The sequence below is a fragment of the Oncorhynchus tshawytscha genome, linkage group LG29 (genome assembly GCF_018296145.1).
Source record: "Oncorhynchus tshawytscha isolate Ot180627B linkage group LG29, Otsh_v2.0, whole genome shotgun sequence".
Lineage (NCBI taxonomy): Eukaryota > Metazoa > Chordata > Actinopteri > Salmoniformes > Salmonidae > Oncorhynchus > Oncorhynchus tshawytscha.
In genome coordinates this window covers 2,626,958-2,640,846 of record NC_056457.1, presented here as the reverse complement: position 1 = coordinate 2,640,846, position 13,889 = coordinate 2,626,958, and the positions used below count along the sequence as shown (strand labels likewise).

General features: G+C 43.5%; 1 protein-coding gene across 8 annotated transcripts in view; it reads right to left on the bottom strand.

Annotated features, from left to right (window-relative positions):
• Nucleotides 1-13,889, bottom strand: part of LOC112228038 (supervillin) — a 153,133-nt gene that overhangs the window by 81,162 nt on the left and 58,082 nt on the right. For all 8 annotated transcript variants that reach the window (XM_024393172.2, XM_024393165.2, XM_024393166.2 and 5 more), the window contains exons 2-6: nt 10,064-10,127; nt 7,411-7,502; nt 5,306-5,372; nt 5,020-5,171; nt 3,886-4,660 (exon numbers count right to left, since the gene is read on the bottom strand). In XM_024393172.2, the coding sequence (XP_024248940.2) occupies nt 3,886-4,660; nt 5,020-5,171; nt 5,306-5,313 (935 nt within the window). In that variant the 5' untranslated portion in view covers nt 5,314-5,372; nt 7,411-7,502; nt 10,064-10,127. The remainder of the gene's footprint in view (nt 1-3,885; nt 4,661-5,019; nt 5,172-5,305; nt 5,373-7,410; nt 7,503-10,063; nt 10,128-13,889) is intronic.

Sequence of the window (13,889 nt, the reverse complement as noted above, 5' to 3'; positions counted from 1 at the left end):
CCAATCGCTGGGTGGGTTCACTTCCGGGCTGTACCAATGGGACGGGAGATGCAGTGAGTCAGCGACACACTTGGGCATGTCCAAAATGTCACTCTATTATTCCCATGTAGTGCATTACATTTGACCAGAGAACTGTGGATCTCTGGTCAAAAGTAGTGCACTATATAGGGAATAGGGTGTAATTGTGGACGCACACTGGGTGAGTGCATGGCTAGCGGCTAGACTGCCCAGCGTTTCACTTGTAGCACACACACACACGATTGACTTTGTATTGAACTTGACCAAAAAAGACCATACATCTGCCTGGAACTTCAATGGATATTCCATTCTCTAGTAGTCTAGTGCAAGCTCTGTTATGATTCTGGTATTTGGAGAAATGTCAACAAACATGAAACAAATATGAAATATGAAACAAATCCTCTCCAGGAACATTAATCACAATGAACAATGAATTGGGGTTTATGGGGTTGGGTTTTATGAAAATAATAGGACCATACAGAGTCAGACCAGTGGAGGCTGCTGGGGGAAGAATGGCTCATAATAATGGCTGGAACAGAGCCAATGGAATGGCATCAAACCATGTGTTTGATGTATTTGATACCTATTCCACTGATTCCTCTCCAGCCATTACCATGAGCCCGTCCTCCCCAATTAAGGTGCCACCAACCTCCTGTAATACAGACATAACACAAAACAGCAGCATGTATTGCATTGCACACAGTGTACTGTACATGTTCAGTGCCTTCATAATAAGTTACATGGACTCAGTCTGTGTGCAATAATATTGGTTAACATGATTTTTGAATAACTACCCCTCAGTCAAGTAGTGAATTTCAAGCACATATTCAACCAGTCCAAGGTTTTCCAATGCCTCGCAAAGAAGGGCACCACTTAGAAGATATATATATATAAAAAAAGAAGAATGAATATCCCTTTGAGCATGGTGAAGTTATTAATAAGGCTTTGGATGGTGTATTTATACACTGAGGCACTACAAAGATAGAGGCGTCCTTCTATGTGCCGTAGAGTAAGGAAACTGCTTCCGGATTTCACCATAAGGCAAGTCATTTTAAATGACAATATAATGGCTTTAATGCAACAAAACATGGAACAGGTAAAGGGGGTTGAATACTTTATAAAGGCACTGTATATGGGAAAGAATAAGTATACAGACAGTCAACTGATGTAGCCTATTGTAAACACTGCATGATTTGGTCCTATAAAAGGAATGAAAAAAATCCCTGTGTAGTCCGGTCCCATGTGGCTACATAGTATATGTCCTTCCTTATCTGTCTTACCGATATCCAGAGCCATAACTTCCTAGTGTAGAGGGCTGTACCGGATTGAGACTTCTATCTATTCTATGCAGAAAGGAGAGATATTTAAATAACTGGACATAGGTCTTTCTGTAGAGGAGAACAAAAGGAAGGAAGTAGGGTGTCGCGTGACGATATGTGACATATGTATCAAAATTTGAAATTGTGTTTTTTTTTTACATTGGATAAAAGTAGAGACTCACAGCTAGAAAATGCTATATCATCGCAGTGCTTGCTATGTTACTAAAGATCCTGGTTTGATACCGGGCTGTGTTGCCGCCGGCCATGACCGGGAGACCCATGAGGCGACGCACAATTGGCCCAGCATCGTCCGGGTTAGGGGAGGGTTTGGCCGGGATGTCCTTGTTCCATCGCGCTCTAGCGACTCCTGTGGTGGGCCGAGCGCATGCATGCTGACACGGTTACCAGGTGTATGGTGTTTCCTCCGACACATTGGTGGGCTGGCTTCTGGGCTAATCGTGCATTGTTCCAAGAAGCAGTGCCGCTTGGCAGGGTTGTGTTTTGGAGGACGCACGGCTCTCAACCTTGGCCTCTCCCAAGTCCATACGGGAGTTGCAGCGATTGGACAAACTGTAACTACCAATTGGATATGACGAAATCAGGGAGGAAAATGTGGTGAAAAAAAATGTAAGAAAATAAATGATAGAGTGAAAGAGAGAGGATAAGAAAAAAAAGAGAGCCAGTGAGTGATAGACAGCTAGCCCTCTGCTCCATGACCTAAACCCTAAACTCTTTCTCCAGGCAGGCGGTTTGGCATGGTGTTGCTGGCCTTCATCAGTCCCAGCTGTGTCTCTGTATGCTGTCATAGTTCTGACCGAGGAGTCACACAGTGCACCCCGTAACTCAACACCCCTTCTGATGGTTAACGCAACACAGCTGCTGCTAAGTTTTGAAACCCGAGAGTGAGAGACAGAGACAGCGAGAGAGAGCTACAGACACAGAGAGACCGACATAGAGAGAGACAGATGAGGGAAAGAGTAATGCCTGGTGGGATGTGGAATATAAATGTCCCCCTTAGTGAGTACACATTTACTACCTGCAGTGTACAGCAAGGCCAAGAGCTGGCTGTTAAAGGACTGAGGGACTGAGGGGAGGAGTATGAAGAGCACTGGAAAAAACATTGGAAAATGCAATGTCTCCGGACACCAAACTGCATTGGCCAGGACTGTGAATGCCAAATGAAGAATTCCTTAACTATTTGGTGAGGATATCTAACATTGACAGTGCCATTTTTTAGAACATGACACCATTACAGTTTCACCGCCTGAAATAAAGGGTGACTTTGGCTCAGTCATAAACTGTCTTCGAAAACCCATACTGACATACTGTATACTATTGGTTCATTTTAGTATACTGTACACGAACAATATCCTTTCAGTTGAGCGTACTAGCTCTTCGCCGGTCTACCGGAAGTTGATGCTGTTGTTATGCAACCTTTTGCTAGCTTGTTAGCATAACAAATGACTAGTTAGACATTTTACGACTTCAGGGGTGTTATTAAACTCAATCTGGAGTGCCAGAGTGCTTGTGTTGTCAGATTGTAAATTCAAGGCGTCTCGCTCTGGGAGCGCACACTGGACCCTCAGGCTGAGGAGTAGGGTGATTTGAGCATTCTGACCATACAACTACAGTCAAGCACCTAAGCTAACGTTGGCTAGCTTGCTAGTTACTTCCAGACACAAATGAGACCACTCTGATCATTTTACTTGCCCTAGCAGAGCCAGTTAGGCAGTTATGTGCTGCTGGCAACAATTTAATTATGTTTTTTGCCAACATTTACAGACACCGGCCATATTCAACGGGTGTTGGGCGCTAGTAAATTCATTGCGCTCTGGTACACTCAGACGAGAGTGCTCTGAAATAGATTAGATAGCCAGAGTTTATTTACGAAAGCACCCGAATGTCCATTGAGAACGCACAATGACGATACCATTTAGCTAAGAACGACAAGAATAATCAAGTCAATAAACCATTGGCTGCGTGTCTGTTTGAACCCTTTTGGACTGACTGAGCCTGCCTGCGCTGCACTTTAATTCCACTCCAGACAACTGCTCTGGGTTCAGATTGCGGTTTGAAATAATGTGTGCGTCCCAGTGGTGGTCAAAAGTAATGCATTATATAGGGAATAGGGTGCCATTTGGGACACAGACAATGTTCCTGCCAAGGGGACGACTTTGTGAGGGGGCGAGCGATGAGTGTGCTGCAAGCCTAATGGATGATGTGTCATCTTCCAGTCCCAAACGCAGCCCACCCATCCTTCCGTTGGAGGACATTAAAAACCAGACACACAGGAGCGTCTCCTTACGCACACGCTAACACACAGTCACACACACGCCCGCAAACGTAGGGCCGGGGTCAGAGAGCGGGACAGCGAGCACAGGTACTGTAGTTCTGTTAAAGGCATCTAGGAGACGCAGTGTGTGTGTGTGTGTGTGGGAGGGAGGGAGATACAGAGACTCTCTTTCTCTCCATCTGTTATGTTTACAGTAAGGGGACAGAGAAAGAGCGAAGCAGATCTAGACATAGTGTAGGAGGTAGGGCCACTCACCCCTGTCTGCTGAGGATGTTGTGGGGCTGTTGCTCTATGAACAGGTCCCCAGGGGACACCTCCTGTTTGGGTGAGGGCAGCAAGGACTTCCGGCCAGTCTTGGGTGAGCTAGGAGGCAACCCCATGATGGTGTTGTGCTTAGCAACGGGCACTTTGGCAGAGGTCGACGATGTCACATCCATGTAGGTGGAGGAAGATGGCGGCTGCGGCTCGGGGGCTTTGATGTTCCTCTCCTGCTGAGCCGCCCTGCGCTGGTTCTCCAGGTTCTCCACCCTCTCCCTCTCTGTGAACGAGTCAACCCTGGGTCGCCCCTGGTCAGGCTTGCCATAGCCCTGTGGTGGGGGGGCCACTCTACCCACCCTGGATCTACTGGATGTGTAGGAGTGTTCGTCCCCCACAGACTCTGCCCTGCAGCGTGTTTCTGGGTGTGTGTAGCCCTGTTGCCTCTCAGAGGAAGAAGCCAACTCCTTGAGTCCACAGGAGGCACCGTATCGGGAAGAGAAGTGGTCGGTGACAGTGGTGCCTGGCTCTTGGTCCAGCGAGATACCATAGCGCTCGGCCAACTGGCGACGCCTTTCTGCCTTGTAGCGAGCGATCCGCTTCACCTTGGAGTCAAGGTCGGAACCAGAGGGGTCTGTGGGTTCGGTGAGTACGGTCTGGGTCTGTTCCTCGGGTCTGCACCGGGCTCTGGACTGCCTCTCTGGAGCAGTGACCAGCTGATGGGTCATCATCTCTGGACTCTCCATGTCCTCCTTACTGTAACGTTGTACTGTGACTGGGGATAGAGGGAGAGACCATTGTTGCTTCAGACTATTACATTATGTATGGACTAAAACACTACGTAAGTAATATATAATGCATGATGTCAATGTATATCTTGCAAATGACTTAATACTGTAAGCAAATATTGACCAAATTCATATTAAAAAGCATGGGTCAGGTCTCTTTATTTATATGGTATATGGAGCTCTGACTATGCTCTAGTGCTGTCATTCTGTGGGTTGCGTAGGTAGCTGATGCCATGTAGGAACTCCAGGTTCAAGTTTAGTGAGTGGGTGACTATATTCTGTTGTGCCTAGGTGTCCTTGTCCTCACTGACAAAGGGTACTCTGTGTAGTGTGTGTGTGTCCTCACCAACACAGGGGTCACAGGTGTCCGAGGCACGTGTATAACGGGGCGTGTCTTCCTCTACCAGCTGATTGGTCACCAGGCCTGGGCAGCTGGGTAATATGGCGGGATGCACTTCGCTCTCTATGCCCTCCAACCGCCGGGCAATCCTCTCCTTCCTACACAATCAGACACAGAGTCAAACACACACACAGTGACACACACACACACACACAGTGACACACACACAGACACACACAGTGACACACAGTGACACACACGTTCTCATCCATCACGAATGTCTCGGTTGTACCTGTTCATTTCCCAGTCACAGCTAGTGCTTGGGCTGATGCCTTCAAAACGCTTCCTCAATTCTGAAACTGGACAGATGAAAACACAGGCAGGTTAAACAGGATAAAACTGGAAAGTAGAGAATAAAGTCTACTCAATTCAGTAGTCATTATAAGAGAGAGACACACTTCACAGCAGATGAGGATGGACAGTTTAAGCTCACATTAGCCAACCGAGTTTACTGTAAGTTCAAACCGATCTTGGACAGGCTATTGTCACACCTAGAGCAAGAATAGATCTCGGTTTGTTTGTGGGTCTTGTTATAAGGAGTTGCTGATTCCTCCAGTAGCAGACTCTGTTCTCTACAACACAGTGAGAGACACATTCACAAGGAACTGACAAAATCTGCATCCCGCTTTGATAATAGAAAGAGTCCAATCTGCTACTGACTAATTGACTTAGCGAAAGAAGTAGTTACACTCTGAATCTTTCATGTGATTGATCGAGCCCTACATAGAGACCGAGAGATCACACAAAATGCACCCAGACCCATAGGCTGTGTTTACACAGGCAGCCCAATTCTCATCTTCTGGGTAATTATTAGCGAAAGATCTAATCTGATTGTTCAAAATACTAATTACAGGCAAAAAGAACATAATTGGTCTGCCTGTGTAAACACAGTCAGAGCAGGGCATTCAGGTAATGGCCTATTGGGTTGGACTGAACCGGACAGCCCCTCTAGGGGGACAGACAGACAGAGTCCTATCCATGAGCTAGTAGGAAAGGAGCTGCACTGTAGTCAGGATAAACAGAACAGTACAGCTTGTTACGTGTGTTACTGCTGGACACCACATGTAATAAAGCAACTTTTCAATACACAACAGAAACAAAACAACCAAACGCACTCCAAGTGCCATGTGCCCTGGCCTCTCTGTGTGAGCACACACTGAGAGAAACCGAAAATGTTACCTAAAATTATCGACACCGACCAAACAGAACAATTATCGTGGACATTTTGCTAATATCAATTATTATAAATAAACTTTAGGGCCCTACTAGAGAAATGAGATGTTAGAAATTAAATAATTTTGATTGTTAACGGAGAAATTGATAGCTACAACATTCAATGTAGTAGTACAAGTTTAAGGGTAATATAAATAAATAACTGTGGTGCACATTCATGGTATGAACTTAACGTTTTATTTATCGCTATCGTGACAATTCAGTCAATTTACCGCGATATGGATCGCCCAAGCGATGGAACTTAGGCGTACCAGTGTTTTAACAATGCATCTTTCCTACAACAGCCGAAGATGTAACATGCGTTTCCCACAACATCGCGCAGGGAGAACTGTCGCTAAGTGCATCGTTGGAGCATGTGTCGATACTGATAGGATCGAAAGAAAGGGAGAGCTCAGAGAGAGCTCAGCTTTCTTCATTCAAATCTTTCCTTAACATTACAATTATTTCACATTATCGACAACATCAGCTCGTAGAGATATTACTACCTACAGCTGCAAATATTAAGCCAGCTTATTCTATACTTCCCCAATAAATTGCACCGCCCTATGGGACTCCCAATCACGGCCGGTTGTGATACAGCCTGGATTCAAACCAGGGTGTCTGTAGTGACGCCTCTAGCACGAAGATGCAGTGCCCACTCGGGAGCCTGAGAGATGGATAAATCCATGTGATTCTACATTTAGTGGAGAACTCGCATGTATAAAGTGATGCGAGAGAGCAAAAAGCATCTAACGAAGCACTTAGCTGTTCTACGAGTGGACTGAGGCAGGCATAAGCGTACAAGTGTTTTGAAGTGCTTACACACTGTTCACATGAAAAAAATATTTATATTATTTCTGACTGAACCTTGTCAAAGCAGTAAGCACCCTCAGTTACACAACAGGCACCACTTCCCTCAACCCTGGGAAAGTATCCTTTGTCCAAGAATATGCCCCAAATGGCATTCCCTACGTAGTGCACAACTTTTGACAATGGTCAAAAGGGCTTTGGTCAAATGTAGTGCACTATATAGAGAATAGGGTGCCATTTGAGATGCAAACTTTGTCAGATAGAGTCATGTGTTTCATGCAGCACAGCATGCCGAAATAGAAAGCCCCGAGTCACCTTTAGGGAGGCTTGCCAAGAGATTTACATCTATATCCTTGGTGTTCTTGGCCAGGGTGTTTTTCTCTTCGAACAAGAACACTTTCTGGAAGCTGCAGGGGGACACAAATATAAACAGAACAGCTCAGTCAGTCATAACCAATTATGTATATAAACACTAGATTGCTGATGCTATGTACAGTCGTGGCCAAAAGTTTGGAGAATGACAAATATTAATTTCCACAAAGTTTGCTGATTCAGTGTCTTCATATATTTTTGTCAGATGTTGCTATGGAATACTGAAGTATAATTACAAGCATTTCATATGTGTCAAAGGCTTTTATCGACAATTACATGAAGTTGATGCAAAGATTAAATATTTGCAGTGTTGACCCTTCTTTTTCAAGACCTCTGCAATCTGCCCTGGTATGCTGTCAATTAACTTCTGGGCCACATCCTGACTGATGGCAGCCCATTCTTGCATAATCAATGCTTGGAGTTTGTCAGAATGTGTGGGTTTTGTTTCGCCACTTGCCTCTTGAGGATTGACCACAAGTTCTCAATGGGATTAAGGTCTGGGGAGTTTCCTGGCGATGGACCCAAAATATCGATGTTTTGTTCCCCGAGCCACTTAGTTATCACTTTTGCCTTATGGCAAGGTGCTCCATCATGCTGGAAAAGGCATTGTTTGTCACCAAACTGTTCCTGGATGGTTGGGAGAAGTTGCTCTCAGAGGATGTGCTAGTACCATTCTTTATTCATGGCTGTGTTCTTAGGCAAGATTGTGAGTGAGCCCAATCCCTTGGCTGAAAAGCAATCCCACACATGAATGGTCTCAGGATGCTTTACTGTTGGCATGACACAGGACTGATGGTAGCACTCACCTTGTCTTCTCCGGACAAGCTTTTTTCCGGATGCCCCAAACAATCTGAAAGGGGATTCATCAGAGAAAATGACTTTACCCCAGTCCTCAGCAGTCCAATCCCTGTACCTTTTGCAGAATATCAGTCTGTCCTTGATGTTTTTCCTGGAGAGAAGTGTCTTCTTTGCTGCCCTTCTTGACACCAGGCCATCCTCCAAAGTATTTGCCTCACTGTGCATACAGATGCGCTCACACCTGCCTGCTGCCATTCATGAGCAAGCTCTGTACTGCTGGTGCCCCGATCCCACAGCTGAATCAACTTTAGGAGACGGTCCTGGCGCTTGCTGGACTTTCTTGTGCGCCCTGAAGCCTACACATCAATTGAACTGCTCTCCTTGAAGTTCTTGATGATCCAATAAATGGTTGATTTAGGTGCAATCTTTACTGGCAGCAATATCCTTGCCTGTGAAGCCCTTTTGTGCAAAGCAATGATGACGGCACGTGTTTCCTTGCAGGTAACCATGGTTGACAGAGGAAGAACAATGATTCCAAGCACCACCCTCCTTTTGAAGCTTCCAGTCTGTTATTCGAACTCAATCAGCATGACAGAGTGATCTCCAGCCTTGTCCTCATCAACACGAGAGAATCACTGACATCACTGTCAGCTGGTCCTTTCGCGGCAGGGCTAAAATGCAGTGGAAATGTTTTTTGAGGGATTCAGTTCATTTGTATGGCAAAGAGGGACTTTGCAATTAATTGCAATTCATCTGATCACTCTTCGTAACATTCTGGAGTATATTTCGTTAAAAATGTTGAAACAAATGTTTTTCTATATTTCAATGTTTTTATTTGTATGTTTAGCTCACATAATATAATTTTAAAGTATACATTAAGGCGTCTGTCATAGAATAAATGTGGCACAAGCAAATTACATTAATAAATGCATTTCTACAGCTTACAAAATATATTTTTTTGTTACAAACGGTTGGGGAGTAGTAAAATAGGAGCAGCGGTTTCAAATCAGCTCCCCCTGTCAGTCATCTAGTGTGCATAGTATATAAATAATTGGTCAGAACAATGTCCATGGGTTCATTTCAGTAAGCAGAAATTAACTATGTCATTATATTCTGGTTGCATCTCAAATGCCACCCTATTCTCTGTAGTGCACTACCCAAAAGTATTGATATAGGGAATAGGGTAAAAACAATGCACTGAAAGAGGAATCAATGGCTGGGTTAGAAAACGGGGGAACTGGATTCTTAGGAGGTCATGAGGACATCCAAATGTTTAAAAAAATATCTTTGGAAGAGAGAGAGAATCTAAATAGCCGACCAGTAAATCTTGGCCCTAAGTTCTTCCTATTAGCAACTAAAATAAGTCATTATCAAAACTATGTGCAGTTATTTTCAGTAATAGGCTGATTACATCAAAGTCGTAGATCCTGTTGATCTATTCACACTGACTCAAATCTAAGGCACCTGTTATGTCTATTGACGTTACGTCTATCCATTACCATTGTCTACATGTTATGTGTATCCATTACCATTGTCTATCCATTGTCTACATGTTACGTGTATCCATTACCATTGTCTATCCATTGTCTACATGTTACGTCTATCCATTACCATTGTCTACATGTTACGTCTATCCATTACCATTGTCTATCCATTGTCTACATGTTACGTCTATCTATTACAGATGGGAAAAGAATACCGTTGAAAAATATTAGATGTATTAGATGTGCAAGGATACTGTATACAGAACTGAAACAATACACAAATATTTATATTATCCATGAAAATAGCATCTTACCTAAGAGCCCTCTTCTGTAAAAGTCTTGCCTTCCCAAGTTTGATGGGGGTCTCACTCCCAAGTTCTAGAGAGGAGAGAGAAAACATAATTTAGACTTTAAGACCATACTCAGTTCTTCATCACTGGAGTGAGAGGAGACGGACCATTCACAATGGCCTAACTTTACATTTTTAATGACAAAACGTTAAAACGAGTGTATTAGAGGCATCTTAAGGTCATTCAACAACATTTCTCTATGCATGACATTAGTCATGTGGACTTGCAGCACTGCAGAGGAATTAAATACATTAGAAAACTAAAACATGTTTTATTGAATCATGTTGAACAATAAGATCTGTGCAGCCTTTGGGTTGTAAATGAGAACAATGTAACTGTGTGCACATCCAAAATTGCACCTATTCCCTATATACTGCAGTACTTTTCAACAGAGCCGCAGACAAGTGTTTATTTGAAAATGAAGCCAGGTGAGAGTTGAGACAGCTAACTAACAAAGACACACGCACACAGTAAACTGCGGTACAGCTGTTTCTAAAGTGGCTTGTCTCTATGTCGTCACAGCTCAAGGCGTTAGAGGTTTGATTGCTTTTCATTGAGACGGATTGGATTCTTTAAAGTCTGATCACATGTAGGACTGGCACAATTAACCATGTAACCAACGGTCACGGCCGGATGTGATGAAGCCTGGATTCGAAATCAGGTGACGCCTGTTGTACTGGGATGCAGTGTCTTAGTCCATTGCGCCACTCGGGAGCCCATCGTGCGGTTAAGTCCGTTTCTGTGGAAACATGGATTCTTTACAACGTGAAACTTTGTTGCTCCTTGCTGAAGCAAGCAAGGTGCTGTAGCAAAAAAAGTATTCAGTTGCCTAGGGAACACATCCTAGATTGCCTGCACTGGCACACATAGAAATAGAATGAATAAAACTGGCTTGGAATAAAAAAAATGAATAAAACCTCTAACCCTGGCACTTTGCCAGAGTACATGTGTACACTCGCAATGGCTGCCGGGTATTGTGATGCAATAATTTCCATGGTAATGTAGAATGTTCATTCAAGTGATGTTAACTGATGTGGCTTATGAACATGGAAGGAATCAACAAATCATATATTGATGGGTACATTCGCAATGGCCACCAGTCCATATGGACTCAAATGGGGACGGCCGTTATATTCATTCTGTCTATGGCAGCCCATGCAGGCAAGAGTGGAGGAGATAAGAAAATGTGCGGAATTTTGTTTCATAGAGTTTTTTATTTATTGTGCTTTTCGAACAGTTAAGAAGACCACGGTCACTTGGCTGCCCAATTAAGGTCCTCCAAATTTCCATGAACATCACAGCCCTAATCACATGTCATGGTTGTTTCTTTGTGAGTGTGTGGCAGCACCTAGCAACTCTACCCAATAGAAGCCTCTCTATGAGAGCAAAATACAGAGGAGAGATACAAGCAATTCAAATTAAATACACTGTAACCAACCCTCACACATAGGTGACTGATGAGCCTTTTTCTAAGTCATGACACAGGCGCATCGAAGTGCCAGCCACCATCGATGCAAAGACAGTTGTCAAGCTCTGCCCTAATACAACACATAAACATCATAGTTCCTATGAAGAAAGCAGCAGCCTTGAATATGTGCAACACAATTTTAGACGTAGAAAAAAACAAACAATGGAGACCGTTTAAAGTCAATGTTGCGGTAGCATGGCCATCAAGTCTTGAATTTGCTTTGACATACAATGCCTTCAGAAAGTATTCACACCACTTGACTTTTTTACAATTTTGTTGTGTTACATCCTGCATTTAAAATGGATTCAATTAAGATTTTGTGTCACTGGCCTACACACAATACCGCATGTCAAAGTGGAATTATGTTTAGACATTTTTTACAAATTAATGAAAAATGAATTGCTGAAAATGTCTTGAGTCAATAAGGATTCAACACCTTTGTTATGGCAAGCCTAAATACACTACATGACCAAAATTAAGTACACCTGCTCGTCAAATAACTCATTCCAAAATCAGGAGCATTAATAGGGAGTTGGTCCCCCCTTTTCTGCTACAACAGCCTCCACTCTTCTAGGAAGGCTTTCCACTAGATGTTGGAACATTGCTGCGGGTACTTGCTTCCATTCCATTCAGTTTGGAACTTTGTAGTGACTTTTGCAACCGATGACAGACGATTTTTATGCACTATGCACTTCAGAACTCAGCGGCACGGTCTTTGAGCTGGTGTGGCTTACAACTTCATGGCTGTGCCGTTGTTGCTCATAGACATTTCCACTTGACAATAACAGCACATACAGTTAACCCGGGCAGCTCTAGCAGGGCATAAATTTGACAAACTGACTTGTGGGCTCGAACCAGGGACCCTCTGCCCACAGACAACAGTCACCAGTCACCCACGAAGAATCGTTACCCATCGCTCCACAAAAGCCGCGGCCCTTGCAGAGCAAGGGGAACCACTACTTCAAGGTCTCAGAGCAAGTGACGTCACCGATCGAAACGCTATTAGCGCGGACCACCGCTAACTAGCCAGCCATTTCACATCGGTTACAAATATTTTATTTATATATCAAAAAAATTGCTTAACAAGTTGCAAAATAAGTTGCGTGGACTGACTGTGTGCAATAATAATGTTTAACATGATTTTAGAACGACTACCTCATCTCTGTACCACACACATACAGATAATTGTAAGGTCCCTCAGTACAGCATTGACACAGATTCAACCACAAAGACCAGGGAGGTTTTCCAATGCCTCACAAAGGGCACCTATTGGTAGATATTTTTTTAAAGCAAACATTGAATACAGTGATGATTTTAGCATGTAAATCTTGGTGGGGAAAACTCAAACTGCAACACTAAACAACACTAAACACTAAACTCAAACACAACACTAAACAATACATTAATTGCACTATAAAAGGTGACAAACGGTGCCCACAAACTGTTAGGGCCTACATAAAGCTGTCCCAACAGCAGAGCTTTCTTTTCAGCACCGTGGAGTGAATCATTACAACTGCTACACCTGGATATCAGCGGAGCCTTGTCTGGCAGCGAAACAGTTAATTCAGTCAATATGGCTAACTTGCTTAAACAAATGTGGTTTCTACTGACAATTGAGATATACAAACTATGGCATAAGGGGACGACGAACGGATAAGAGACAATCCGTCATTTCAATTAAGACAAACTATTTGTTCAGCACTTTTGAAATGTACAGCGACAGTATTATCCCTGTACACCAAGTCAGAACTGTAGGATTAATAAAGGGGACATGAAAGCTCTTACAATATTTGATGGCATTTCTCTAAAACAGGCTATAAACTACATGTGCATCACCAAGTCAGAAAAGTAGGCTAAGTTATTAGGGTGAGGCACATGGGCTACTAACAGCTTACTGCACAACATACACTTAGTATTACTTTCTTAGCTACAGTACACATGTCTCCCTGGCATATTACATCATTTATGCAACAGCATACAATACATTTTTGGACTCACCTTGTTGTGATGTGCTCACTTGAAAAGAAAGTTGGCGCAGCAGTCATCAAACTTTGTCAAAGTATTTCATTCTCTGGAGATTATAGTGCTTTCAAAACAACAGGGAACTAAGGGAAAAACAAGGTCGAATCATGACGTCAGTGATCTTCAGGCCGATCATTAAGTTTGCCGATGACACAACCTGCGTTCCCGACTTGGAATTACGAATTGGATGACTATTCAAAACGTATTTTCCCCAGTCATAGCTAAAAAAATGTCCCCCTCCAGAGTTCCCAGTTGTCTTGAACGTGGCAGAAGTCATGCTGGATTGACAGCATGGCCAAT